Source organism: Polychytrium aggregatum (assembly GCF_025602895.1).
Source record: "Polychytrium aggregatum strain JEL109 chromosome Unknown BJ171scaffold_16, whole genome shotgun sequence".
NCBI classification, from domain to species: Eukaryota; Fungi; Chytridiomycota; class Chytridiomycetes; order Polychytriales; genus Polychytrium; species Polychytrium aggregatum.
Window position 1 is genome coordinate 111,820 of NW_026516218.1, and position 26,752 is coordinate 138,571.

Consider the following 26,752-nt stretch of genomic DNA (forward strand, 5'->3'; position numbering starts at 1 on the left):
TTCAATGGCAATGCCAACGGTGATTTCAGCGGTGATTTCAATGCCAACTCGTTCTCTGACCCCTCATCGCAGTCCTCTGGCTTCGAGGCAAGCGCCAACTTTGGTGATGGTTCCGACTACATTTACTTTGTGAACTAAGCCCCCCCCCTCCACGGCTCCTCCCGCTCTTTCTTCCATAATGCACTACGGTTAATTTTTTATTCTTCCACTCGAGCGTCCCATTCTTCCCACTTTTTTTTCTTAGTGTACACATTTGTTTTGTGGTCGGCTCCTCCAGTAAACCATATGCTGAGCATATAGAGCGTTCGCAGTGAACGACGGGATCGTCCTGCTTCGAGCACATTGGTTCGCTCTCTTCTGGGTCCTGAATACACACATTCATTCGCTCTTCCTGCGATCGTTGTCAATGCACCAAGCCCAAGAGTCAACGACTCTGCAGCGCTGCAAAATGGGTTGTAGTTCGGTGGCCAGCTGGATCGACTTCTCATTCCACACCCAAGAGGAGGAGGAAGATCCACAACAGGACCCATACTGGCTGACTCGATTTGGAGTTCGAGCGGCAGGCATTCCGGATGTCTCGTTCCGCAGGAGCTATTTTATTCGGATCTCCTGTCATCCCGGAGTCCGCCCTACTCGCTGTCGATCCTGAGCATCACAAGCACTTTCTTGGCCAGTTCTCTCACAAGCACCGCGGGGTCATGCTGTCCCAGGCGCTTGAGTCGCGACTTCCACTCGTCCGTCGTCAGTAGCAGTGCCAGAGGTGTCCATAGGCCATCCACAATCCTCGCTTGCGGCTGTCCTGCTCCAAAGGAAGTCTCCGGCCTGGACCTTACGCCGCTGGGACGGGCTTCGGCTGCAGCGCCTCCTTCGGTCAGAGGCGCCGACAGTAGATTCTCTACGAGGGTCGATACAATCTTCAGAACTGAGAGTCGGATCATGACCTTCGGATGCTCAAGCCTGTCCAGCATCTTGTCCCTGAACGGCGAGCTCAACAGGATCTCTTGACATATCCGGCGTGATACCATCAACAGCTTTTGGAAAGGCCCGAGGAAGTTTGAAAACTGGGTGGTGCTGTTCTTCGAAGCTAGCACGAACCCTGTCGCCAATGCGCTCACCCCGCTGGGGGCGACCAGAACATCCTCGATCCTTGTCAGGTCGTCGCATATCCTAGCGGAACAGAAAAATGTTAGGGAGCGGTAATCGCATCTACAGCGACGGGTGCCGGTTTCATCCCGATTCACGATACCGAAGCGGCCAGATTAACATCGTCTCGATCATCTGTCAATCACCCAGCCCCGAAAACACTCGATCCTCTGTCTATCCCAGCCAAGTCGGTGCCACTCACCAAGCGCCCAGGGCTTCGAGGCTGTTGGCACTCCAGTACGGGTCCGTAAGGAGCTCCATGTACGAGTAGACTCCGCTGGATTCCCACAGGATGTTCCGAACGACGACGTTGGCGCCGTGCGTGAGATCACAGAGAATTGGTAGCGCAAACTGGCGGAGTGGGCTCTTGCTCGCCACAAAGCTCTGTAGCTGCGGGATTAGACCCGCGAGTGCCGTAAGCTCCTGCCGCTCCTTGCTCAGGCGACAGAGATTGAAGAGGATCGTCACCGCCTGGTTTTGCACTTCCTGCGGGTCAAATTTAGGGGGTTGCGGGGATGAATGAGTGATGCTATCCGGGGCAGTACTGATTCATGTGATGAGGCTGGTGGACTCGATTGCTTGGGTGCTCTGTGGGCAGACCTCCTGCGATTTTGCACATTCGTATCATCACCGAGCTCGACAAATCCGCTCATATGTGGCGGACACAAGCAGTGACAGCGTTTCCACGGTTATATCCGGACTCGAGCCGCCTCGGCCACAAGCACTTGTTTTCTCCTTACATACCATATAGCATGGAGAGCCCTTCTGAGACAGCATCGAGCTGATGAGCTGGATCATTTCGACGCTCTGGAGCGCATCGAGGGTGCTCGATTGCATCGACACATTCTTGATGCATTTGAGCACAACCACCTGAAGGCTGGGAGACAGGTGCGGCAGCGCCCGAGCGAGGTCTTGTGGTCGTGGCAGGCATTTCCGCGGCAATTGGAGGAGGGTGCCGAATGGTTGGAGGTTGCGCAAATCAGCATGACAGATCCAAGGAGTTCGGAACGAGGCGATATAAGGCGCCTCAGATCGAATCGAATGCAATTGAATCAACCGATCATCAATCCCATCTGGTGGTGCATCACTCCATGTGTGTACAAGCTACCTGTGTGTTGTCTCGACAACGTGCACAGAGTCGCTAGAGCTGCGCGGCCGAGCAAACAGCTCCACACATCCCCAACTGGCTCAAGATCATCACCTTTCAGACACTCGCGTCGCCCAAGCTTCTCCTTGATCGTCGAGTCCGCTTGCGAAAAGAGTAGCAGGAGCCCCGCCACTTTCTTGATAAACGACGAAGCACGGACATCAGGATCTGCCATGATCCATAGCAACGACGTAGTCAGCTTTTTGAGAACGCCATTTTTGGAGAGGATTTCGCAAAAGTAGTTCTTGGGCGTCGATCCCTGTGCGGAAGGAGTTTGGAAAGGGATGGAGGCATCGATGTCACTGTCTCAGCTGTTGACACACAGCAACTGAGCACGCCAAGAGGCACCGCATGCGCCCAATTGGCATCGAGGCTTGTTTGTGCTGCTCAAGCTCGTCAAGGTCGAGCAACGATGCCAGTGCATGCATTCAAAACGCTCCATATATCTGTATCTGTGAGGATAGCGCCGGCAGCGCTACCTGGAGCTCAAACACGCCTTCCATGGCGTCGATTGCAATCCAAACAAGCTCGTGCTCGGCTTGATAGTTGTCTTCGAGAAGCTGAGTCAGGATTGGCAGTCCTCGACAGGAAATGAACATCTGAAGAGTCAAGGGACTCGTCCGGCAGAGCTTCAAGACAAACAGGCCCGCCTCAAGGCGCACTTTGGATGGATGTTTGTTGAGCGTGTACTGGAAGATGACTGACAGGCTCCCCAAGAGGCAGATGTTTTCCTGGACTTGCATGTTTGCAACGACGACCTTGATATTGTTTGGTGGTTGATATCCACATTGGTAAGCATACAGTCCTGGTATTTCTCTGCTCCTTCAATCGTGCAAACGCTGCGGGGGGAGGTCATTTTGGCCTCTCACCGTGTTGATGAGGCTGAGCAGTCGACATGCCAACGGGGATGATATTTGCGTTTCCAGCAGCTCGATCAACGGTATAACACAGTGGTATGTGACGATCCGCGACACAGCGACTGGTCCGGCCGCTATAAGCATATTCAGCTGCATTGGAAGGATCGCAGTTAGAGTCATGCTCATGATGCGTTCCCAAGGAGAACAAGTCGAAGCACTGGCTGGCTGGCCGTCGACTCCGATATGCCCATCAGGCCCTTCCAGCTTTACCAGGTTATCACAGTGCTGTATGAGCACGGACTCAGGGATCCCAAAGCGGATTCTTGAAAACTCCTCCATGATAGACACTGATATCTTGGTATGATGCTCGTTGTAAAACGATGCTTCATTGGAGTGCGTTGGTCCATCAGGTTAGCCTTCCAGTGCTCTTCAAATGAGGGTTCGGATCACCGAGCAAGTCGAAGAGGATCAAGCAGAACCTGCTCGCAAGTTCCCTCAACTCTGACCAACAGCCTTGCTGATTTATCCACTTACACTCCTCAATCTCTGAGAATGGATCCGACTCGTTTCCGCTGTCATCCTGATTGACGGAATTGATTGAATCGGTCAGCAGCAGCAGCTTGAGCACAGGGGTAAGAGTACTTATAGGAGCGCAAACCGAGTCGTACGTTTTTATCATCATTATTTGACTCGAAGTCGAGCTTGTGGCTTTGGATTTTCTTGGAAAGCTCCATGTCTGCATAGCATGGCGGGATCAGGCAGCTGCTTGCGACAAGTGCTCGTGGCTCGGCGCAACTGGGTCTGTCCCTGGGCAACGGCGCTAGTTCGTCCGTAGGTACCCAAGCATGTTCTCTGTTCACGGTTCTGGATGACACCCACCTGAGTCGTGGAGAAAATCACCATAATCTTCGAACAAGGCGTTCTCGGCGTATTTCTCGACGGACGTATTTATGGCGCGCTGGGCGTCCTTGACTGTCTTCTAGTTTCAGGCACATGGGCCATCCAATACAGAAGCAAGCGCCTCAGGCTTCGAAATAGCCACGTTGTGCTGAAAGAGGACGCTGACATCGCACTGCAGAAGTACTTACCGGATCACTGGTGGTGGCCAGAGGTTTGGCATTCTGCATTTTGTCTGTGGCTGGCATGTTCCGAGATAGCAAAGCGCTGATCAGCAAAGTTTATGTACCGAGAGGGGCATTCAAGGCTCGTAGAGCCGAGCTGTAGACAGAATATGGCCTCGAAGCAGCTTGCACCCAGCCATGGCGTGGATTCCAGTGCGGCGGCATTATCTTCAACGACAGAGTCTCTTACGCTGGACTGGTGACTCGGATTTCGGGGCAAGCTTCAGATCCTGGAACTCAAAGTCGTCGTCCCAGCTCTCAAACGATATATCCAATGCCTTTGGAACGGGTTTGGCACCAGGCAAGAGGGGAGACGCAAGCGGCGGAGCTGATAGCGACGCTTTATGGATTTGTCCTCCAGTTGACTTTTTCGATTTTGTTTGGGCTTGGAGCCGCCTCGGAAGCGAATGGTCCTTATCCTGCAACTCGGAAACCTTCTTGGCTTCTTCAAAATCAAAATCATCGTCCCAGCTCTCTGCAACGGCGGACGCAATGAATCACCAAACTTAGCGACAGAATGTGCATGTTCATGAGGGCGGGCGGGCAGGAAGATGCAACCTCAATGTGCAATACAATTATTGTTTGCCGCGCCGTCGCACCACTGCATGCCGTTACTGTTGATGCTGCCGAGTCGAGCTTGGCCCTGTCATTCACATCTGGATGTAGTCTCGCACCAAGTGTCTCACCAGTTTCCTCTTTGACCATCTTCTTGGCACTTGCTGCCGCCACACTCGTCGAGCAGGAGCCCGGCTTCTCTGATTTCGGAGATTCGGCTGGAAGTGTTGTAAACTGTGCAGAAGCGGTGCTAGGGCGATGAAGGAGCTTTCCTTGAGACTCTGCAAGAGGTGTTGACCGCGACGAAGGCGGGGATGTTGTCGATTTTTGCGACAGATCGATTTTCGGTACAGCTTGTGCTCTCGCGAGCCGTTCAGGAGACTTGGAATCGATTGGCTGGATGTCCTGTGGATTGGCTTCAATGATCTGGACTGGCAAGGATGCCTCGGCGCCAACCGACTCAGGCACAAGATTTTCAAGCGAGGCGACGATCGGTGTCAGTAGAGTGCCAGTCGGGGCACCTCTTGATGGCGAGCTGACTTTCTGGGGGTGTGAAATGTTGTCAGGATCTCCTCTGCCTTGGTGCAGGCCCGTGCGCCTAGCATAGACTATGCCACTGGAGAAAGAGTGACCCACCTTCTGCTTGACTGCTTGCACCCATGGGTGCTTGGAGAGCTTCTTGGCTGTCACACGCAGGTTACAGTCCTTCTGGAAACAGTGGAGCAAAAAATCCTTGGCAAGCTGTCAAGATAGAGTGTGCGTGAGTTGGATATTTTGGGATATATCGCATCGCCTCCTTTCGCTTGAGGGGCAGGCGTGGTCTGACCCACCGGCGAAGCATTTTCAGGCAGCGGCGGATGTTCGTCTTGCACAATTCGAAACAGCGCAGACATTGGTGCGAGCTCATGGTACGGCGGCTTGCCCTGCAGCAGTTCGATGGTTGTGCACCCAACGCTCCTTCGGAGTTCACGAATACAACATTGATGAATTGAGGGGGGGGGAGGTCAGCGATGCACAACTTGACATGATACCAAGGTTCCCAAGGTACCATGCACCCAATTCATTCCAGCGGCTCACCAAATGTCCGATGCTGTTGTCGCTCCAGAGAGTTCGATCACCTCTGGCGCCACTGTGGATATGGAATACAGTTCGAGACCAACGCTCAGTGAATTTCAGTATGCGCGAATGATGTCCAAGGCATATTATAGGCCCTCTTCAGAGTCCATGGTTCGCCCTGTTCGTGTAGCAGCCAATGCTCCAGACTGTCACAGCGATGAGTCGACCGCTCAATGCTGCCCACATGCCGACATGGCCGACTTACTCCAATAAGGAGATCCCACAACGTGCTTGTCGTTGATGTCAGAGAGTTTTGTGGCCACGCCAAAATCAGCCAACTTGACGAAACCGTCCTTGGTTGTCAAGATGTTCTGTGTGTTGCAAGAGCGAAGGGGTCAGAGTCGAAAGGGTCAGCGATTCGTCAACGGGCCAACGCAGCACTGACCCCCGATCGCGAACGATGCTCGCACGGCGTTGGAGGCATTCGTACCGCTCCTTTGATGTCTCGATGAATGACGCCTTGATCGTGCAGATAGATCAAGCCCTCCAGCACCTGGGCGACATAGATCGCAACCAATGGCTCTGGGAACTCTCCAAAAGTCTTGCCGATGTGTTGGAGTGAGCCATTTTCGCAGTACCTTGGTAATGGATCCAGCGAAGCGTTGGTAAGCCGGGTGGGTATCTGCCACAAGCCATCAACGCCTCCGAACGCACGGTCGACTCTGCGGCCCGAGCCCGTATCGACCTCGCCGCCTCCAGCCGAGTATGGGCCTGCCCCCACGTACTCCATGATGATGTTGAGATGTTCTTTTGTTTTGAAGAATCCGATATATCGCACGATTTTTGGATGCTGCCGATTGATATCGTCGATTTGATGGTGTGAGTGCAAAGCGCTCAAGAAGAGCAGCCGACGCTTATGATTGAGGAATGATGCCGGTAATGCGACCCCGAAACTCTGCGACAGCCGGGGATGGACGATTCCGCGGCGGTGGTCCTCGCTACTTACTTGCAGCTCTTTGAGAAGATCAATTTCCATCTGCCCAGAGTACGCAATACAAACTGTATCAGTGACAGGGCCCGAAAGTGGTGGGGTGGCAGCCGAGGAATTGCAGAGGTGGTATACGTGCTGGCCCTACCATGATCAAAGCCAGCTCGTGCTTTGAGAGAGCATTGAGCTTCAGTTGCTTGATGGCGACGACCTCGCCGGTCTCAACATTGAGTGCGCTATGGACGACGCCAAAGGCACCTTTTCCCACACAATCCCCCAGCTGGTATCGATCTAACCGGACACCTGCGGCCGGCTTGGGCGACGTCTTTCTCCGGCTGAGCGAGGCAGACCGCATATCGGGCGACGAACGATGGGCGACTCGCAAGAGTGGGTGCGCGAAACGGGCAATTCGGACCAGACAGGCCTGGCTCCTCTCGGGAGTGAGCGATGACTCTATGGCTTCCAGCAAAGAGGACTCGGTCCGCTGGCGAGGGTCGAGCCGCCCGGCGGCCGAACCATCGAGCCACATGCGTCGACGCTGAATCAAGGCGCCATCCAGGCAGCACACCAGAGTCATGGTTTGGGCGGGAACTTGTCGATGTCGGCAGACGAACGGATTGCCGGCCCAACGGTCGTCCACAGCCGCACTGCGCTTCCGTAGGCCGGCCTGCACAAGGCAGTCGCTTCTTCAGTATCCGAGCGCACCATTCGCCCATGGCATGGCATGGCATGGCATGGCATGGCGAGCCAGCCGCAGAGGAGCATGACGGCGGGATTGCCTGCTGGCATGGGTGTTGCGGGTCCTCGCTTCGGTGGATCGAACCACTCCGTCGCAGGCCGTCGTCAGGTCCCCGTTCCAGGCCCAAGCGGCTCCCTCTGCATTGCCGCCCATCTGCCAGCACCAGCGGAAGCCTCCACCATGTCCTCCGTGCTGTACCTGGACGATTATCTCGATAGTATGCATCTGCGTCCTCTGGCGTCTCGCTTTTGTGGCAGAGGCGTATCTCCTCCGCGCTTGCGAACAGCAATCTGCCCCTCTGCCTCCGAGCCGATTCCGGCTTGGTTCCGACTTCGATTTCGATTTCGATTCCGGCTTGGCCCTGATTTCGACTGTAGCCTCGGCCGTGGCCTCAGTTCGGTTGATGTTATTCCATAGCGCACGTATACTTATCGTCAGTCATTCCATCGTGCATGTCGTTTCCTCATTTGCCCCACCGTCGATCCGGACCGACACGAATAGCCTCCGAGTCTCTGGCCACCGAGCTGAGCCGCCGGTTTACAGAGTTGCACGAGAACTTTGCTCGATCTGTTGGTACGCCTCGGCTATCTACAGGCTTTCATCCTCCACCGTGATAGAGCATGCCTGGGTTGGACTTCCTTGGGGTGTATATCTGGCCCTCATGATGAGCTCCGAGGGCATTCTTTGGCAACCATTGTCGCCTGTCCGCCGCTTATCCCACGTTTTGGTTGTCACAGCGCCAACAGGACATCTGCGAAATGATTTCAACGCCCTACTGTCTTGTCTGCAAACCGGTACCTCCGATCAGTGTGCTGAATCGGCAAAGCAGATCGCCGAGCGACTCGAGGCGCTGCTGGAGCTCACGAACGAAAACGTCCGGATCGCGATCGACATTGACGAAGTGGTAGGATTGTCCCGGCCTGCAGGCCGGTCTGACTGGCGGCAATGTGCTCTCTCGGTCAGCCACGGGTGCTCATGCCTGCAACCGGAGCCGGAACTGATGCCCAGCATCGCTGACGATCGTGCCTATCCTCGAAAGACAAATGCCCATGGAGGCCGCATGGCAGACGACTGTCTGAAGTTCAAGAACGATTCCGCCTTCCGGCGTCCTATCGGGCCTTCCAAGTACTCAGAGTCGGTCAGCGAGTTGCTCCCAGGTGTGCATCGAGATCGATCCACTGCAAGCCTCCAGAGGCCACCAAAGCATCCAGGTGAGCTTCGTGCCCGCTCCCGTACCAGAGGGCCCCGTTGTTGCTGAGAACGAACGATCCTGAGCTCGAGCGGCTGACAGCAGCCGAAAGTGCCCCATGACATCCTCGTGCCTATGCCTCGATAACGCTAATGCTTACCAACCCTCCATCGGAATTGACCGACGCATGCCAACTCTAGCGGATAATCTTCCGATCGGCGAGCCTCAAGCGAAGAGTGGGTATTGACCTCGAAGCCAGACCAGATTGCGACTACGCAACGCTTTGCGTCCATGCCATGCTTCGACGTCCATTTGGAAGACACCTCGCGTGCGCCCGCCGAGTCAGCGTTTCGGATATCCCATTCTGACTGTGCTTGGTTGGGGCTGATCTTTGTAGAGGCCACTCTCAAGGTGCAGAGAGCCGTCGATATCAAGAAGGACATTGCAACCCCGCCTCTTGTCGACAGCTCCAAAGTGACCTCCCAGTACAATGGCAACCGCAACGCAGCTGCCCCGGCACCAAAGCCGGCCCAGTCCGTCAAGCCCCACGGGCCTGTAAAGGGCAAGGATGCCAAGGTTGCTGAACGGCCTCAAGTGAACGAGTCTGAGCGACCGCCAGCGGGCGAGGCTGTCGAGGACGAAAACAGGTACTGCATCTGCGGCGAAGTCAGCTACGGTCGAATGATAGGTAAGTCGCCGAGTCAATATCTGTTGCAAGCGTGGTCCGGCATAGGCGTCTGTCTGGTGAATCTTGCCGCCGTTTCTCGACTGTGTGAATCGGATAGCTGACGTGTGCGATCCCGTTTGATTACAGGCGTGAGTATTGTGCATTTGATACCCTCCGAAATCCAGGCCGTTGTCACCATCGTCTCGCAGCTGGCTGATACAGAGCAACACCAAGGCTTTGCACATGTTTCCTGCGCTGACTCTATGTACTCGGGCTCTTGCTTTTGTTTTGCTTGGCTGCTGTGCACCCAAGTGCGACAATCCATCGGTAAGCGACGACTTGCACTCGCAGGAAAGCAGCCGGACGAGGCCAGCATCGGGTTGCCGCCTTCCCGCTCCTCAGCAGCCGCCTCTGATTCGTCAGACTAACTGCAAACACGCGCTCGTTCTCTGCACAACTGCAGTGCCCGATCGAGTGGTTTCATATCGGATGCATTCCGGATGTTGATTTTGAAAACGCCATGCCTGAGAAATGGTTTTGCCCGCAATGCCAAGAAGCGATGGACAAGAAGAAGGTAGGCTGCGAGGAGACCGACAGCCGAGACATGCACACCGGACTGATTATCATCGCGTCGTCGCCATTGTCCTCTGCCTCCGTCGCTCAATGATTGGCTGATTATATTTTTGTGTTGTCATTTGGTCGACATTCAATCTCTCGCAAACGACTCGACTCTGGGGCTTCGCATGGCTCGGAACGTGTAGAAAAAGTAACGTGGACGATCTTGGTCCGATTCATCAGTCCCTGTCTGGAGTGTACCACCATCACACAGGCTTCCATCCAACTCAATATACTTTGCATGCACTACAACGCCCACAAAGCGGAACGGGCCGTTGTGTGAGAGAAGACACAGTCATCTTCCCCTGTTCGTCCAGCGAGTGCCAGTGCGAGCGGAAATCCAAATGCTCCACATGCAATACCTTCGCCTCATGGATCGGCGCACTGCAGAGTGCCGATTCACACCCACCACAAGAGGGCCATCACCGTCGATGTACTCGTGATCGCCCCTGCCCATTGATCCCATGTCCAACCCTGTGCTCGATGGATCACAGTCCGCCGTCGCAGCATCAAATCAACGCAGCGGAGTGTGATCACTGTGCAAATCAGCCATCGTCATCGTCGTGTATTGTCAAGACCTGATCGCCCCGAACAGCTCGCCCCGATCACCGGCGACAGCGTCGATGACAGCGTCGATGTTGAGGGTCCAGGCGCATGTTCTCTGGCTTGGGCGAGCTGTGGATACTTGAAATCGCCCGACCACCCATCGCAAGTGCACGTAACAGACGTTGCATTCGGCGTCAGCCCGCATTGTGGCGCTACTTCCGAATTTCGACTGGGGCCGCCGTGCTGAAAAAGATGATTCGTGCGTCGGCTTTGGAAAGAGCTACAATCCGATACTGCTGACCTGGATTTCAAATCGATCGGAGCAGAGTCATCAGTCGACAGCGGAAATGGGTGGCTGCATTTGAAGCTCATGGGGGCGTCGCTGGCTTACCTGCGGGTACTACAAAGATATCTCCTGGCCCGAGGTCCGAGGTAACTTCGTTGATCGTGACGCGCACTTGCCCCCTCATCACACCAAAGGTCTGCGGGCATTGTAATGATGTCGATGGTTAGGGCGGCACATCGCTGCATGAAACTCGGACAAAGCGTCAAGCTGAGGAGCGGCTGGAGGTATCTCAGCTGCGCTTCCAGTACATGTGCTTACCATGGCATTGTTCCGCGAAGCTTTAGCAGGTTTCTCCGAGCCAGGGGGGAACACGAGCACACCCGCAGCAGCAGAGTCGCCATAGCGAAACATCTTCTCGAATGCATATCCTCCTTCTCCCGAAATCTCGGGGGCGACCATCGGAGAGGTAATGAACAGACCTGACGGATAGAACCCGACAAAACGTGACGGTGTGAGTGAGCTGTAGCCCGTCCTGCTTTCGTGTGCTCTTCTACGAGGAATCTCCGCTGTGAGCAGCCTCAACTGAAGCAAATGAAGAGACTCACGCAGAAAGTCGCTTTCCCCGCTTCGAGGATCAAGAACCTCGACCGCTGGCGGAAGTTCGTGCTTTTGCTTCTTTCGGGGCCCTCCATTAAGAGCCGAGTCCATATTGCCGTCTTTGTCATCGCCTTCATCGGTAGTCTCATGACTCGAGGGTTGGTCTGATGGCAAACGCCGCGATCCTGCCCGTCAGCGGTTCATTTGGAAAGCTGGCTGATCTTTGATCTTTGGGGAGACCACAGCGCCAAGGTGCAAGTGGGCCATACCTGACATCCGTGTCTTTCGGCGGCGATCGCTCGTACTCCGCACTCGAGGCTCGATGGCCGCAGGCGCGACCCGCGAGCGACCACTTCGTCGAACCGGCTCTGCAGCTTCTTCAACGCCGCCTGCCGTATTGTGGTCATCCAGAGTCAGCCATCGCCTCTATCGCGGCTCGCCACCTCACAGTAGCTATGATATTTGCGGCAACATGGTCTTTGGTGAGTGCTTACCAGTGTTTGTCTCTGATTGCTCGCTTGGGTCCTTTCCGTCCGCCTGGAGGAGCGCGCCACAAGTGCCGGTGTGTTCAGCAAGGTGAATTACGGTCTGGAGAGCCTTCATAGCCGATCTGGCCGGTGGCTGCTCGATAAAGATCAAGATTGTATCCGTGAAGCTGCTCACTCACATATTTGGGGAGATTTGGTTTCGAGATTCGCTCGGAAGCTCGCATCCCAGGCTTCTTTGATGCCGCATTCAGTCCTTTGAACGAACGCCGGGTGAGTAGCGCCGGAGACAGGCCACACGAAAGCAGTCACGCTGCAAAGACTATCCGCCCTGCCGACTCACGAGGTTCTCGATGCGGGCGCGTCGTTGAAGCGTCTGATGTCGGAGTGATGGCGCTCAGGTCCTTTCTGGATCGGAGTTCGCGCCGCAGTTCTACAGAGTCTTCGCCAGTCTGTTTCGATGGAGTCCGATCAGCCCGGTATTTCGGTACCTCTCCGTCCACGATCACACGACGTCTAATGGATAAGTCTTACTTCCTTGTCACCGAAAAAGCTTCTCGCCGAGCTAACACTACGATCCTTGTCGAGCAAGTGTGTATAGTGTGATAATGATACCTGATTTCCGCGGCTGTCGTCGGATGAACTCGAAGTCTCGTTCGAGGCATTCGCATTTGTGCCACGCTGTCATCGAAGAGGCCCAAAACAGCGAGATTCCGTCAGATATGAAGCGTCGATACTACCAGGGGAGGGGCAAACGATCGACAGGGAAAGTAGTATACGCCAGCGTAGACAGTCTTATTGCGCCGACAAATATTCAGCGGCATCACGCCAAGGCAGATGATGTGTTTGAATGGGATGACGCACCTTGGCCTGAGCGGTGCGTGGAGGCGTCGTATAGTACGACATAGACTCGTTGGAGGGTGTGGCGGTTTGCCTTTGTTTGCTGGCGAGCCTATCTGATCCTCGTCGGGACGCTGGCATATCATCATGACCAAACCCTGGTGCCCTTTCTGTTCTGTCTTCGGAGACACCTTTTGTGGCCTGGCCCTTCATTGAGCGTCTGGAATCTAGAGTATGCATTCAATAAGGCGAAAGATGGATGAGACAACAGCGTTCACTCTCAGCTGCGTAACAACTCGTTTTGGGTCTCGTAGATGCCCATTTCGTGGTGACTAATTTACCTCTACTCGTATCATTCTTGGGCGGCGGCTCGAGTCCACGGCGCCTACGAGAGGATGAATTTGTCTCGTGTTCTGACTCGCTGATTTCACCAGTCTTCGCAGAGCGGGGTCCTCTGGGATCATCGGCTATAATCAAAGCAAAATGTATCGCCAATCAGCACACGAACCAACTCCCAGGCAGCAGACATCCTGCCGACAAATCACGGTACCTGGTGCGAGGGATTCAGCGTGTGCCTGAGGCGGAGCCTTTGCGCTTCGTGTGCCGTTGTGCTGAATGTCGGCGGTGGTCAGTGAGGATGAAGTTAGGAGGGGTGGGCAACGGCATTCGTGAGTCGGTTGATGGCAGCTCTGAAGCGATCAGCTTACCTTTCGACGCGGATTGTAGCAAATAGACTTGGGTCGACGCCTGGCTTTGGGCTTTGCCGGCTGCGTCCTCGACTTTGTCGGTCGACTGCCTTCTTCCTCATCAGGGCTCTCATCCCGACCATCGCCGTCGATGCGTCTGTCCTCTTCGGCAAAATTATGCCGACTTCCGCCCTGGTGGTCCTCGTCTGTGGGGTCTGCGCCATCTGCAGAGTTCTCATGGTCGCTCAAACTCTCCTGACGACTGAGATCGCCCTGCAATCGCAACGAAGGTACATTACTGGTTCAGTTACAAAACACGCTGGTGGCCATCGCTGAGGATATCCATCATCGAACGAGGATAGAGAACTCGATCAAATAACGCACATTTTCACGATCGATTACCGCGCTATCAAGTTCGGATTCGTCGTCTTGGTCCGATGATGCTGGGACAAACTCACTCGATTGAGCCGTCGGCGCTTTCGAGTTGCTCAAAAACGCGGAGCGCCGTCTGGAGGGATGCTGAAATATGAGTTAGTTCGATATATGTTCGTGTGATTTGGTTGTGCGCGTGCATGCGAGTAAGCAGTGCAAAACAGTGAATCAGCAGGTTAGTGGACGAAAGCGCATCAATCATGCAGTGGTTGGATAGGCAAACTCAGACCACGGGCCGACTACCCATGCGTGAAAGCACATTAGGCTCCGCCCTCTGAGCCAGCCGTAGCAACGGATCTCTTTCGACAGCGAGCGACTCACTTTAGGAATGAGGGGCTGTGGATGTACGGGATCAGAGGGCTTGAGATCGAGAAGTATTTCAAGCCGCTCCGATCGCTTCCGTGGCGTGATGGCGAAGTCGGCTTGGTACAGAGTCCACGCCAGTGAGAAGTGATCGTTGGGGATACGTTTAGTGTCGAGAGGCTATCCTACAGCACGAGATCTGCACGAACTGCCCTGTGCAGAGTCTCTCCCCTGCCACAGTTGGATGTGATGATTTGAGGGCCAGCTTGTCGAGGAAGGCGGCAACGGCAATGCCCATGACTAGACATCTACAGAACATACATATCAGGGACTTTGGCCTCAGGCTTCCAGAACCGATCGGGATCGAGGAGCTGTCCTGATCTTCGTCACTGTCGCCATCGTCTGGATCGTTTCTGCTGCCATCAACGCAGTCATCGCGAGGTTCAGAGACGGATATGGCTGTCGAGGGTTGCTTGTTTTGAAGAGGTGCTGACCGTTTTGCCATTGGCGTCGGGATTCGGTTCTCCTGCTCAGGCAGCTGCTCAGCCCGCGAGCGCTCAGGAGCATGGGCCGATGCCACGGGTGTTGTGGAGCGTAAGGTACGCCTCCTAGTCGATGTGGAGAACGGAAACTCGGGCGATTTGGGTCCATGAGAGGGTTTTGCGGACGCTGGAGTCTTGGATTTGATCGTTGAGCTTGTTGGCAGTGGATTGTGGCCCGTATCGTCGTCGGACACTGGATGGGCGGGATCGGATCAGCAGATTGCCGCAAGCTGTTCTCAAACTGCCGCACACGCTTGCGTCCGTCTGGTTGTTGCGATGGAAGGCGTCCTGACACAACAACCAACCTCGGTCCGGTAGGTCCGTTTCCGAGTCGTAGTCTGCCATTGGGGGGAGGACGGGGTTCGAAGCAAATGCAATGACGAATCAGTAACGTTTGCCCGCCAGGGAACCAACATGGGAGTCAAAGGCCGCCGTGGCTTGGATTGCCCTTGAATCGTGCCAAAGCTGGTTGTATAAGCAAGCGTTCGGCGCCATGCCTCTAGGAGCGGCTGGTGCAACTGACCCGAGTCATCAACCAGAGGGGTTGCATGCGTCGATGCAAGCGTGTTGGGCATGACGACTTTGGCCTTGAAGTCAACAAAGTCCATTACGCCTCTGGCATCGGTCTTGATTGGCTCGACAGTGCGGAGGCCCGTTTTTCTGATCGATCGGCCGGAGCCGTAGCGGAGCGATTGCAGAGCGATTGCAGAGCGATTGCAGAGCGGTGCGTCAGCCACTGGCGATGCCATGAAGAGCCGGCGACTGTTGGCCGGGCCTGCTCACAGCCGGTCCGCCCGCGAGCGAACGGGGTGCTGCGTGACATGTCTGCACACCTGCCGACATTCGGCTCAAAATATCGATCTGGCCGGGGCTGGTACCGCTTGCTGTCCATGATGCCACCGGGAGGCTGGGTGCTATTGGGACGATGAGGGGGGGGGTCAGAGAGGCTTGAGCAGAAACCGACAGAGAGTCGCGGCTGATCGACAGGAATGCCTGGCGAGGCCGGTCCCAACCACCCGCGGCATGCATTTGCCCAAAGGCGGAGGGCGGCTCGATCCGGCAGCAGCGGCTCGATCCAGGCGCCTGGCTGGCCTGGCTGCGTCCAGCTGCACTTGCGTTCGCGGCTGCGGGCATCCCACAGCCAGCACCCAACACCCAGCAACACCAACACCCAGCAACACCAGCACCCAGGCAGGCGGCGCGACGATCGAGGATGGACGACATCGACAACGACGACGAGTTTCTCTACGGACCCGCCACGACAAGCGACCTGCAGTGTAAGCTGGGCTCGCTGCCCGCGTCTGCGCTGCCGCAAGGGATGGACGGATATCTGCGATCTTGATGCTGTGGGCTGATCTACCTCCTCCTGGCTCCCTGCCGACATCCGTGCAATCCGACGATCGCATCGCCAGCCCTGAGGTAAAAGCGTCACGACAAGCACTTGCGCGGAAACAACAGGACTATTCGGTGGCACTGCTGACTCGGGCCGTGCTGGCTCTGCGACGATGTCGTCGGCGATCTCGGATCTCCCACACGATCCAGAGCGTGCCTTCGGGCCGACCGATTTCACCTCTCTCTGACACCATCCGACTCGCCCTCGTGCCCGACAGAGATCCAGGCCTCGCTGCCCTTGAATCCGACTCCGACTTCCTGGCGGGTCTCTCCAGTGGGACAGGGTAAGTGGTTTGTGATCCAGCTCAGGCTGCCGATATCTTCGACCGCCATTCGCATATTGCTTCATACCCGGCCCGGCTGGCTGCGCTCATGCGCATATCTGTTACCGCATATCCAAAGATTTAATTTGTTTCCCTGGCTCCATTGATCTCCCCCCCCTGGATGTGCATTTGCAACAGGGCTGGGCCGATATCGGACGCCCGAGCAGCCCACGAGCACGACGATGACGATGGCAGCGACGACGCCGATGCCGATGAGGATGAGGATGTAAGACAATTGGTTCCTGTTCTGCTCTATATGACGCACATGCCATCATCGGCTGTAGTTAACGCGGGAAGAATCGAACGAGTTATCGCCAGTGAAACTCACCGCGACACTTTGTCATTCACTGCCATTTGTGTAGGATGTCGAGATTCTGCTGGAGCCAACCGATGGCGATGCTGAAGGAGGCTCGCCTGGACGTCGAGGGTCTATCGTCAGTGCAGCGGTTCCCGCCTTGGCAGCCAGCCAGGCTGCATCCGGATCAACTTCGGCAATCAAAGTCGTAGGCGGAACCAAGGCTGCAGGTACAATGGGTCGATTGCTGATCGTGATGCATACCAAACGACATCGAGCAGTCAACAGAATTGCATGTGGCTGATCGAAACAGGAGCAAGGTGACCCACAGAAAATGCCCTGCCCTGACGACCCGCACCGAACTTCTTTGGCCAGACACCGCATCGAAGGCAGTTGCAGTAGTCACCAAGTCTGCGGTCGATCTCGATGCCGTTGGACAGATCGATGGCCAAGATGTCTTTGATGCCGATCTCGAGTCATTCGAGGATAAGCCCTGGCGGAAGCCTGGCGCAGACATTACCGATTACTTCAACTTTGGGTTCAACGAGGCAACCTGGAAGGCGTACTGCGCCAAGCAAAAGCAGCTCCGCGAGGATCGCATTCACCCAAAACACATCAACAGGCCGATTGTGACCTATGAGTCCGGCATGGAAATGATGTCTTTTGACGGCGACCGCTTTGGTGGACCCCACATCATCGATCCCATGGGCATGGGCCAGTTTACACGGCCACCCATGATGCCGCGACCGATGCCGCGGGACGATTTCCCGCCTTCCTTCCTTGGTCAGTAACCAACGAGCTGTAGCTGAATGAAGCCCATGGTGTATTGAAATATGCCCAGTATCATCACAATTATCCAAGTATTGACTTTTGATCTACGTTTCCCAGGAAAGCGAGCACGAGAGCAAGACGAGTCCGTTATTCAAATTCTCTCCTCAGCTGATGATGATTCCGGCCGGTAAAAATTGGGCTATCGCACGGGTTGACAAAGGAAATCTGCTGTGTGTCTTCCTTAACTGACAGTATTGGCTCGGCGACTGCTCTCGATACCCAACAGCGCGTCCAAGGGGCCTGATGCGAATGATGAGTTCCACCTGCGGCCAGATGAGTCCGGTAAGCCCAAAGCGAGACCGCCACACCAAAATCGCTGCAATAGCGATGTTCAAGCAAAGAACTTACGTCTTGAATTGCAACATGCCGTTATGGATAGGTCCGCCCTTACATATGTTCCAAAACAGGGTGAGTGATATTGGAACCAAGTGTCGGCGACTGGGTGCTGGTGAAGCACAGATCGGCTCAACGTGCTCGTGGCAAACCGTCGATATCGCCTTCAGTCTTGACAATACTCCCGCGATACTGCGGCAGCTGCGTAAGACCATTCATTAACTCTCCACCTGGCATCGCCTGCAGGAGCCGTTCGCGCCTTTCCCACCCGGATTCAACGAGATGGGAGGCGGTCCAGGCGACCCGTTCCGCCGAGGGCCAATGCCAGTCGGACCCATGAGCGGGCCGCCGATGCCTGTTCCTCCTCGTGGCATGCGAGGACCCATTCCACAGCCTCTGCATCCTCAGGCCCCTGCTGTACTTCCGAGAGATAGGTGCGTTGCGGCAACATGCTGGACTACATGCTGGCTCCGCTCTTAAGGAGCCGAAATTGCTTGTTCCGACCAAGACTACTGTCTCGGATCGATATTGACTTTGGTGTGCTGCATATGTATCCAGAATGATATTCCCTGGAGAGGACCACGGCACTGGTAAGAGTCATCCGATGCAGAGCTGCAGCCGAGATATGTCGATCGACAACTAGGTCCGGCCCAGACCCTGGCCATAAACAGTGACTCGAAAATATGGCTTACAAGCCGCAGGCCGCCGAGCGACGCGGCTTCATCTGCTCGAATGGCCTGCGTTTGGTTTTGCTTCGCAACCCACGGATTCTCACCAGCGCTTTGGGACGCAGGACAACCCCGATTCCCCGACTCACGAGGCCAGTTCCAGCCACACCGAGATGGCGGCTACCATGGACCATATCCTGGCCGAGACGAGGCCGACCGGGTCAGCCATGATAGCTATGGTTCGGCAGGCCGCTTTCACGATCGAGACCGAGATAGAGACCGTGATCGAGATCGAGAACGAGACCGGGATCGCGAACGCGACAGGGACCGGGACCGAGACCGGGATCGAGACCGCGAGCGACACTCGGAGACAGTAAGTTAGAAGGACGATGTATTTCGCTCGTCCGCCGGTTCAACTTGGGTATGCGCCACACGATCCGTGTCCTCCCTTGCTCACACAGCACTTTGATCTTCGTATTGTGATATTCCGGCCTTCAGCGCGAGCCGCGCCGTGACAGCGGCAGGTGAGTTTCCTCCATAATGCCAAGGGCACCAGCTCACTAACCGCACCGCATGCGAGCCATTGCCAGAGGAGATGATTGGTTGCGGTCATCTTGATCTCGATATGAGCTTCTTTCGATGTGGCACGAATACGGTACTGACACTAACCTTAACCGTGCTCTCTGGGATACTCCTCGTTTCGACGGTATTAAACGTGCTGGATGTGCCGTGTTTGTACCGCCGTGTCCCGTCCTGCTACCAAGCCGCTCACGAAAGGACGACGAGGAAGCATACCCGAAGCGCCAGAAATAAACTTGGTCCACAATGTAGGGCATCCGTCCAGCAAACAAAAGCGCTGTCTCGGCTGCTCGAGGGCGAGTTCTGTCGGGGCCCAGAGTTCTGTCTGCGGTCTCCATTTGGGTCGGCCATCGCTGCGGTCGGTGATCGGCCATCGAAGGATCGCTTGCGGGCGAGAGGTCTGGGTCAAAGTTCATGGGCAACGACTGGTGATGGCCCTGGACTGGCTGTGGCGCAGACTGGGTGAGTTCACATGATTGGGGTGTTCGGCACCTTCTGGTCCAAGCGAACTGTTCCTGGCGACAATCTCACATTCAAGCTCAGAACCACCGCCCGAGCGATATGGACAATCTTGCCGGATACGGATCGTCGTCAGACGACGAGGCAGTCGATCAGACCAGCCCGGTGGCCTCCGCCAACCAGCGCATATTGCCGTCGCCACCATCGACAAAGTCCCTCGGCGGTCTTGCATTGGCGCTCCCTCCGCCCAAGCACACACCTACCCCGGCCTTGATCCAGCCGACTGGAGCGGATGCATCTGGAGCCCAAAAGAGAAAGCGAGTTCAGATCTTTCTGGATGTGCCTCAGGATCTAAACGAGGACGGCGACGAGATTCCCGGAGCTGCTGCAGAAAAGAAGCCCAAATCCGCAGGAGCAGGGTCGGGATCTGGGTCTGGGTCTGGGTTGTTTGCGCTGCTTCCGCCCCCGAAGCAGTCCAGCGCAAGCCTGCCGAAGCGTGCTGGAGGCAACGATACATCTCTGTTGGGATCGAGTTCATTGCTGGTTCCTGGCTCCGTCAAGAAGGCAACAGGGCAAGTTGCCCAGACGGCTGGTTCATCCAAAGCCCCGAAAACCGCGCCGTCCAAAGATCCGTCAGGCCCCTTATCATTCTTTACTCTCGGTATGACGGCTTCCGTTCGCTTCGATGCAGTGTGCATCCGTGGTCGAACTTTGGGCGATAGACATTCTGTGTACGTCGACGACGGTCGGCGACAGTCGCCATATGTTCGGGGCTGGTTTTGGCCACAGCGGATCGTGATGCGCTGCATCAAGTACTGATCTCTTTCTGGACGAACAACACCTATTTCGCAGAATCAGCAGAGCCCAAACCTGACGCGGATCTAAATGTATCGCCAATGGTCAAGGCTCCGTCGTTCGTGTATCATGAGCCCGATCCTGCACCAAAGCCAGCGTACGCCTCGGCAGCGTCAATGTATGCCTATCCGTCCAGTACACAGATGCACGCAAATACGTACCAACCGGCCGAGGATACGGGTTTCTCTGGAGCTGTTGGAGGAAGCATGTCACAAGGACAGTCCGAGTTATCTGGAATCGACGATGACAAGATGGTGCGTGGTTTTGATGAGGCATTGATTCGTTTCTGCGTTGCATGGCCGCGGTCTCGCTCGACGCAGCGAATATTGGCTCCGAATCCAGATGCATCGGATGCTCAGTGCCGCTTATGCTTGGTGCTGTTACCGGTCGTCCTCCTTCACGACCCCAGCCGCGAATGATAACCATGATGAATGTCCGCTGCTCACAGATCATGCGACTTGGCGGGCGGCATGCTCGGGGACCGCCAATGGAAATCAAAGAAATCCGCCAGCAAGATATTATCGGAGAAGGTTACGAGCGCGAAATCCAGAAAACCATGTCACTACCCGCAGCTGGATCCACCGCCTTTGCCGTTGAGTATCCGTGCTTCTGCGTGCCCTCGCAGCGAGAGAGCTGTGTTTCGCTCGACCCTTCTTCGCAGTAGCGCTGAATGAAACCCTTCCACTGTCACCAACCCATAGGGCATCCAATCGGTCTCAAAGCGAGTTAAATCCAAGCACGGCATCATGTCGCTTGCGTTCGAAGCCAAGCAGCGAGAGCAGGCTCTGCAGGAGCAGTATGCGACGGCCAAGGCCACCCGCAAACTCACCCAGGCAAAGTATGGTAAGACCCCCCGATCGCTTTCTACCGCTGCGCCGGTACACTAAGGGATCCGCAATCACCCGGCACTGCGAGGGAGGCCAAAATGAGCTTATGGAGTGGTATAGCCGCTCTATTTTCATCGAAATCACTCCCGGACTGACTCTTCACTCCGCCCTCCCCTTCAGGATTCTGAATCCCGAGCCACCCGCTCCAGGCGTTGATGACAAGCTCGTCTTGGAAACCATAGTCTTGAATACAGGGTCGATGCATATCTTTGCCCGCTTCCAAAATGGGAGGGGGTGGCATGCGAGCGCCGGTATTCATGATCCAGAGCAAGCCGGTCCTAATCGCAAATGTAGAGAGCCAAGTTCATGTTGCGAGCGCCGCAATCATGCTCTGGCCGGGTGCCACCCGCAATTTGGTTGTCAGCCACGACCGGATGTTCTGGGCAAGGGCCCCGAAGGAGTCAGAGGCATTGATCCGAGCCAGCTCTCTCTGGCAAGCAACCGATGCACGTTGGAGGATGGAGGCGCACTCGCTTGGTCGAGCCGGGACAAATACGAGGACCAGCCATTCGGCGAGCAGGATCGTCAGCACAACCGAGTCGCGGCGGACAGGGTCCGGGTGGTTCAGGAGAGCCAGCGGGAGTTCGATGTTGGAGACAAGCCGGAGCCAGTCCAGGAAGCCACCGACAAAGAGGATTGGCACATCGACCGACTCACTGAACAGCTGGGTCAGGTCCGAGTTGAAGCTCTCAAAGAGGCCCGAAAAAGCCTGATGGCTCTGGATGATCCGCACCGGGTCATGGGTATCGTATCGAATAGGCGAGCCACAGGCTCCGCTGCTTTCGAGAAAAGCCGATGCTCGCTGGGCGACAGAGTCGCTGCTGGGCGAGTCCCATAATGACCCTGGGCGGGTTGGCAACGGTGAGCGGGTCGCTTGGGGTTCGGGCGGTGGCACGGCCGGTCCCTGGCGAAAGGCAAACAGCGACCCAGATGGGACAATGGGACCTTCAAGAAGCGACGAGAACGGAGAGTTTGAAGGCCCAAAAGCCAAGTCGGTGTGCTCGGCCAACAGCCCCAGGTCCCCTGGGCCGCTTGCAAGACTTTGCTGGGGCAGGGTGTCTTGAAAGACAAGCTTGCGGCGTGGCGGATGCTGGGGAGCCGATGCAGCGAATGTGAACGACCGAGACGCTGTGTCTTGGCCAAATACGAAGAGGGCATCGGCAGGGATGTCCATGCTGGTATCTCGGGGGTTGTTGGGCGTGATGCAGGGACGTCGCGGAGGGGCAGCCGGAGATCTTGATGCGACGAGACTCGGACGGAGAACCGAGCGACGGCCGAAGCGGTTAGATGCGAAATGCAGCCGAGACGCAGCGATGGTGGGTGCGGTGGCTGCGATGCGATACGATGCGATGTGGCAGTTGCGGTCCCAGAGGCAGGCCAGAGCGACAATGTCGTCCAAGGCCAAGCGCAGCCCCGAGACGAGACAGGTCGGGCATGCGGCTGGCTTGGGGCGTTGTTCGCCGAAAGGTCCTCTCTTTGCCCATCGCAGCCGCCGGCCGATCCGCCAGCCTATCCACAGCCGCACTCCGATCCGGCAGCCTCTTTCGCAGCCTCGATGAACTTTGAGGATCGCAGCGAGTCCCAGCAGAACGAAATCCTGGCCCTGGAGGTGGGTGCATTGGGTCGGCACCGGCGTCTATCGCTGATGCCTTCGCTGTGGCCGTCCTTGAATTCCGCAATTGCCCGTCCTTCGCCGCATGCCTGTGACTGCATGCTTGGCCATGGCTTCGTTCGTCCCTGCCATGTACATCTTCGCACACCCAAAGTGTGTCCTGCAACTTGTCTCCTTGATGGCATCGTGCAGCAATGCCGTCGGCTCCTGCGTATCTGCTCGGACATTGACACAGCTCTTGGGCGATAAAGGCCATATATGACCAGGACCTCAAGCGATCACTGGATGGCACCAAGGAAATCTTCACCGTCATTGTCCGCCCTGACTTGCCCGAGTCCGTGCTGCTCTGTCCGGCTCCCGAATCCTCCCCCAGCCCCGACGTCAGCGTTGGCCCCACGGTCGCGCATCTGCCGCCCATCCGCCTCCAGTTTAGCTTCCCGCATGGATATCCAGAGAGTGACCCGCCAGAGCTGAAGATCTCCTGCTTTTGGATGACAGAGTCGCAAATTGATGGCTTGAAAAAATCTCTGCTGGAGCTCTGGAGCCATGAGCGAGACTCGGTAAGTCTGCCGCGATGGCCCTGGCATCGCCTGCTGGTCGTGCTGTGCTCTGACACCCGAAGCATCCCCAGGACTCTGTCTGATTCCTTTCGCCGATCTACTTCCGCACCGCCTCACCAAGATCATATACACGATCGTCGAGTATATTCGGTTCAATGCTCTCTCTTTTGTTGCGTTCGATCCAGAGTCAAACCCGGCCAGGCTGTTTCTTCCTCTGCAGCAAAGTCAAGGTGCTCGCTCTCGATTGAGCGACCACCAGGACGACCCTGCTAACTCCAACGACGCCAGCGTCGATAGGACTCGAGTCGATATCAGCCAGCCCGCGGCCGACCAGCTGGATCGCGACATGCTCGGGGAGCTGATGCAGTTTGATCTCATCGAAAGGCGGCGTGTTTTCGATAACACCACCTTCAAATGCGGCATATGCCTCGACTACTTCTCTGGGTCAAGCTGTCAACAGTTTCGAGCCTGCCAGCACGTTTTTTGCATCGAGTGCCTGCATGGCTACATGATGGCGATTATGAAGCAGTCTGCCGAAACTTGCCAGCGCATCAACTGCCCGGATCCTGACTGCTTCAAATCAAGGTCCCGCGACGAGCCCGAGGACTACGAAACGATCGGGGCTGTCGTTGGTCCGATTCGACTACGGTGGCTCAAGACCATTCGCGAGAAGGAGACCGCCATCAAGACCGGACTGGTTCCGAGAGCATGTCCTCGACGAGGATGCGGGACCGTCAACTACCAGGCCAAAACAACCAAGCTCGTTGAGTGCAGCCGCTGCAGATTTCCGTTTTGTGGATACTGCGGACTGACCTATCACGGCATCGCCAACTACTGCCCTTCGGATCCCGAGTATCTGTTACATATGAGCCAAGTGCAGGAAGCTGTCGAGCTCAAGGCCGCCGTGAGAGACCTTGGCAAGAGCGCCGAAGAGTACCTCGAGTTTCTGGAGCAGGCCCGCAAATTCAAACCTGCGTCGCGGGGTCCGAAACCAGCAAGCGAAAGTAACCCGAATCCCGATCCAGATGATGCCGATGTCCGAATTGCCGAGGTTCGAGAGCTTTTGGAACCCTGGAACGCTGCTTCAGAGAAAGAAAAGGTCGGGCTGATGAAGCAACAGCGTTTCATTGATCTCCGAGCGAAGATTCGCGAAGTTATGGAGGACAGGCTGTCGATGACGATTGTGTTGGCGTCAAGTCGGCAGTGCCCGGGCTGTGGAGCCCGGATTCAAAGGACAGAGGGCTGCCCACATATGACCTGTACAATGTGCTTCAGCGAATTCTGCTACGTTTGCGAGGCCCCGTACGGCAAGTGCCGGGGAACATGTCGAGACAAAGGAATGCCCTAGTCCGCACACTGGGCCCTGATGAAACGTGGCCTGCCGTGACGGCTAGGGCTGATCATGGCCGCAGCTCCTGAACAGCGCTCGTTGATAGTCCCTTTTTGATTCGCCATCGTCATATCGATCGCCATCGTCATATCGATCGCCATCATCATCTTGCTGCCCCAGCCGTTGTTGCAGTGTGGCCCACAACAGCCCGTCGTCACGTGTCGTCATGGGGCCGGACAACCAGACACCCTCCTGGCTTCGGTCGCATCGCTCCGTCATCCGCGAGTTGCTGTCTCGATTGTTCATCACCGTCGCCGTCGCTCCTGCTGCTCTGCTCCAAAGCCATCAAGCCCATCCACCATGTCCCTGTCCCAGCAGGATCAAGCCATCATTCGCGCGCTGCAAGCCATCTCTGATCCAGACGCAGAGCCCTATCGCCCCGGAGAGGATGGCGACGCCGACAGCGAGAGCGAGAACACGGGCCCTTCCGATGAGTCCGCTGCGTCGGCTCTCTCGGCAGCTCTACCTCCAGATATGGCTCGGATCGTTCAAAGCAACGACCGTCGACAGGCACTCGGTGTTGGTGGCTCGTTCACTGGACCAAAAGGCGTGGTCGCCGACCACCGATTCTTCCAGGCGCAGGAGCGCTCGCGTCGACTCGAGGAGCGACAGAGACTGGAGCAGAAAATTGCCGGCGGTAGTCTGTCCTCTGGCTGGCTCCAAAGACAAATCGCAAGCGAGTCCGGAGTTGCAGCCATAGGCGAAACCCAACTGGATGAAAATGACCGCCGTGAAGACGATCGCGAGCTGGACGAGTTACTGGAGGATTTCGAAGACGACCCCTACGTCCAGCAGTATCGATCCAAGAGACTGGTCGAAATGAAGCTGCTCTCGACCAAGACGCGCTACGGCTCCGTTCGCGAGATTCAAACCGACGATGAATTCGTTGCGCAAGTCGAGCAGAGCGAGCCCGACACCGTCGTTGTGATTCATCTCTATCAAGCAGCGAACACGGCGTGTCGTCTTGTCAATGGGCTGCTCGACGAGCTTGCCAAGAAATATCCATATGCAAAGTTCATGAGGATGGTCTCGACCGTGGCGCAGACCCATTTTGATGAGATCACCCTGCCGATTCTGCTTGGGTACCGAGGAGGCAGCTTGATCAAGTCGCTCGTCCGTGTCACAGACGAATTTCCTTCATGGAATCGAACCAACAGACTCGATCCCGAGGAGTTTGAGGAGCTGATGATCCAGAGCTTTGGGGTGGACCAGATATACAACATGCATGAGTGAAACGGATGCGGCGATTGTGAAATGAAACCGTCCGCTAGCCTTCAATGCCGAACGGCGAATCTGCTCTGAATCTGGTATACTGAATACACACCCAGCTGCCACCGGGAATGGCCAACCCTGGACTCGAGATCGTCGGGCCAGGCCTTCTCGTCCACGACCAAGTGCCGCACCCCATCCATGGTCCAGCCCGCAACGCCGCACATGACCGCTGTCCAGTCACGTGGCAAATCAATATCGGCCGAATTCGGCAGGTGCCCTGAGCACGGAGCCCAGCACCATTCGCTGCTGCCTGGTCCTGAGCGTCGTCCTGGGCGTCGTCCTGAGCATCGTCCTGTCTCAACCACGCAGCCGCTGGAATCGAGCACCAAGCTGCACCCACAAGATGTCGAAAGGCGATGAGTCCGAGGTTGGAGTAAAAGTGGTCATCCGAGTCCGCCCACTATCGGAGAAGGAAAGGTCGCTGGGCTCGCAGCCGGCCTGGGACGTCAACGGCAACACCATCACCCAGACGTTCCCGCCGGGAGTCGATCGCCTTGGTGGA

At 56.2% G+C, this 26,752-nt stretch overlaps 8 protein-coding genes across 8 annotated transcripts; 5 read left to right on the forward strand and 3 right to left on the reverse strand.

The window, feature by feature from the left end:
• Positions 1–629: 629 nt before the first annotated feature.
• Positions 630–7,606, reverse strand: BJ171DRAFT_598587 (uncharacterized protein; the record flags this gene model as incomplete). The annotated part of the gene is made up of 22 exons (XM_053114850.1): positions 7,016–7,606; positions 6,886–6,915; positions 6,665–6,729; positions 6,370–6,517; positions 6,145–6,250; positions 5,901–5,952; positions 5,654–5,780; positions 5,460–5,564; positions 4,955–5,366; positions 4,459–4,743; positions 4,236–4,285; positions 4,027–4,126; positions 3,816–3,883; positions 3,682–3,727; positions 3,418–3,530; positions 3,160–3,297; positions 2,770–3,048; positions 2,345–2,549; positions 1,888–2,054; positions 1,346–1,629; positions 834–1,167; positions 630–725 (listed from the first exon to the last, which is right to left on the reverse strand). Exons 1-22 carry the CDS (start codon positions 7,442–7,444, stop codon positions 630–632), a joined length of 3,639 nt encoding a protein of 1,212 aa, XP_052967069.1. The 5' UTR covers positions 7,445–7,606.
• Positions 7,607–7,786: 180 nt separating this feature from the next.
• Positions 7,787–10,232, forward strand: BJ171DRAFT_581203 (uncharacterized protein; the record flags this gene model as incomplete). The annotated part of the gene is made up of 9 exons (XM_053114087.1): positions 7,787–7,823; positions 8,108–8,179; positions 8,344–8,510; positions 8,646–8,744; positions 8,996–9,035; positions 9,193–9,483; positions 9,610–9,707; positions 9,926–10,036; positions 10,224–10,232. The coding sequence occupies 9 exons, from the start codon at positions 7,787–7,789 to the stop codon at positions 10,230–10,232; spliced, it is 924 nt and encodes a 307-aa protein (XP_052967070.1).
• A 390-nt stretch (positions 10,233–10,622) lies between these two features.
• Positions 10,623–12,629, reverse strand: BJ171DRAFT_502611 (Mif2/CENP-C like-domain-containing protein). The gene is made up of 8 exons (XM_053110774.1): positions 12,335–12,629; positions 12,174–12,247; positions 12,001–12,043; positions 11,776–11,895; positions 11,515–11,670; positions 11,228–11,388; positions 11,015–11,105; positions 10,623–10,924 (listed from the first exon to the last, which is right to left on the reverse strand). Exons 2-8 carry the CDS (start codon positions 12,216–12,218, stop codon positions 10,836–10,838), a joined length of 705 nt encoding a protein of 234 aa, XP_052967071.1. The 5' UTR covers positions 12,219–12,247; positions 12,335–12,629; the 3' UTR covers positions 10,623–10,835.
• Positions 12,630–15,941: 3,312 nt separating this feature from the next.
• Positions 15,942–19,489, forward strand: BJ171DRAFT_502616 (uncharacterized protein). Its single transcript, XM_053110775.1, has 14 exons — positions 15,942–16,070; positions 16,166–16,171; positions 16,403–16,470; positions 16,648–16,735; positions 16,872–17,034; positions 17,180–17,587; positions 17,693–17,762; positions 17,862–17,917; positions 18,015–18,043; positions 18,215–18,402; positions 18,527–18,558; positions 18,762–19,009; positions 19,135–19,160; positions 19,401–19,489. The coding sequence occupies exons 1-14, from the start codon at positions 16,008–16,010 to the stop codon at positions 19,447–19,449; spliced, it is 1,494 nt and encodes a 497-aa protein (XP_052967072.1). The 5' UTR covers positions 15,942–16,007; the 3' UTR covers positions 19,450–19,489.
• Positions 19,490–19,732: 243 nt separating this feature from the next.
• On the forward strand, positions 19,733–21,625 carry BJ171DRAFT_502619 (mitotic checkpoint regulator, MAD2B-interacting-domain-containing protein). The gene is made up of 5 exons (XM_053110776.1): positions 19,733–20,335; positions 20,527–20,783; positions 20,978–21,121; positions 21,231–21,372; positions 21,537–21,625. Exons 1-5 carry the CDS (start codon positions 19,777–19,779, stop codon positions 21,542–21,544), a joined length of 1,110 nt encoding a protein of 369 aa, XP_052967073.1. The 5' UTR covers positions 19,733–19,776; the 3' UTR covers positions 21,545–21,625.
• Positions 21,626–22,814, reverse strand: BJ171DRAFT_502620 (uncharacterized protein). Its single transcript, XM_053110777.1, has one exon. It carries the CDS (start codon positions 22,588–22,590, stop codon positions 21,721–21,723), a length of 870 nt encoding a protein of 289 aa, XP_052967074.1. The 5' UTR covers positions 22,591–22,814; the 3' UTR covers positions 21,626–21,720.
• Positions 22,483–25,107, forward strand: BJ171DRAFT_81509 (RWD domain-containing protein). The gene is made up of 3 exons (XM_053115901.1): positions 22,483–23,025; positions 23,280–23,588; positions 23,710–25,107. The coding sequence occupies exons 1-3, from the start codon at positions 22,711–22,713 to the stop codon at positions 24,934–24,936; spliced, it is 1,851 nt and encodes a 616-aa protein (XP_052967075.1). The 5' UTR covers positions 22,483–22,710; the 3' UTR covers positions 24,937–25,107.
• Positions 25,108–26,228, forward strand: BJ171DRAFT_81485 (thioredoxin-like protein). The gene has a single exon (XM_053115900.1). It carries the CDS (start codon positions 25,279–25,281, stop codon positions 26,209–26,211), a length of 933 nt encoding a protein of 310 aa, XP_052967076.1. The 5' UTR covers positions 25,108–25,278; the 3' UTR covers positions 26,212–26,228.
• The last annotated feature ends 524 nt before the right edge of the window (positions 26,229–26,752 follow it).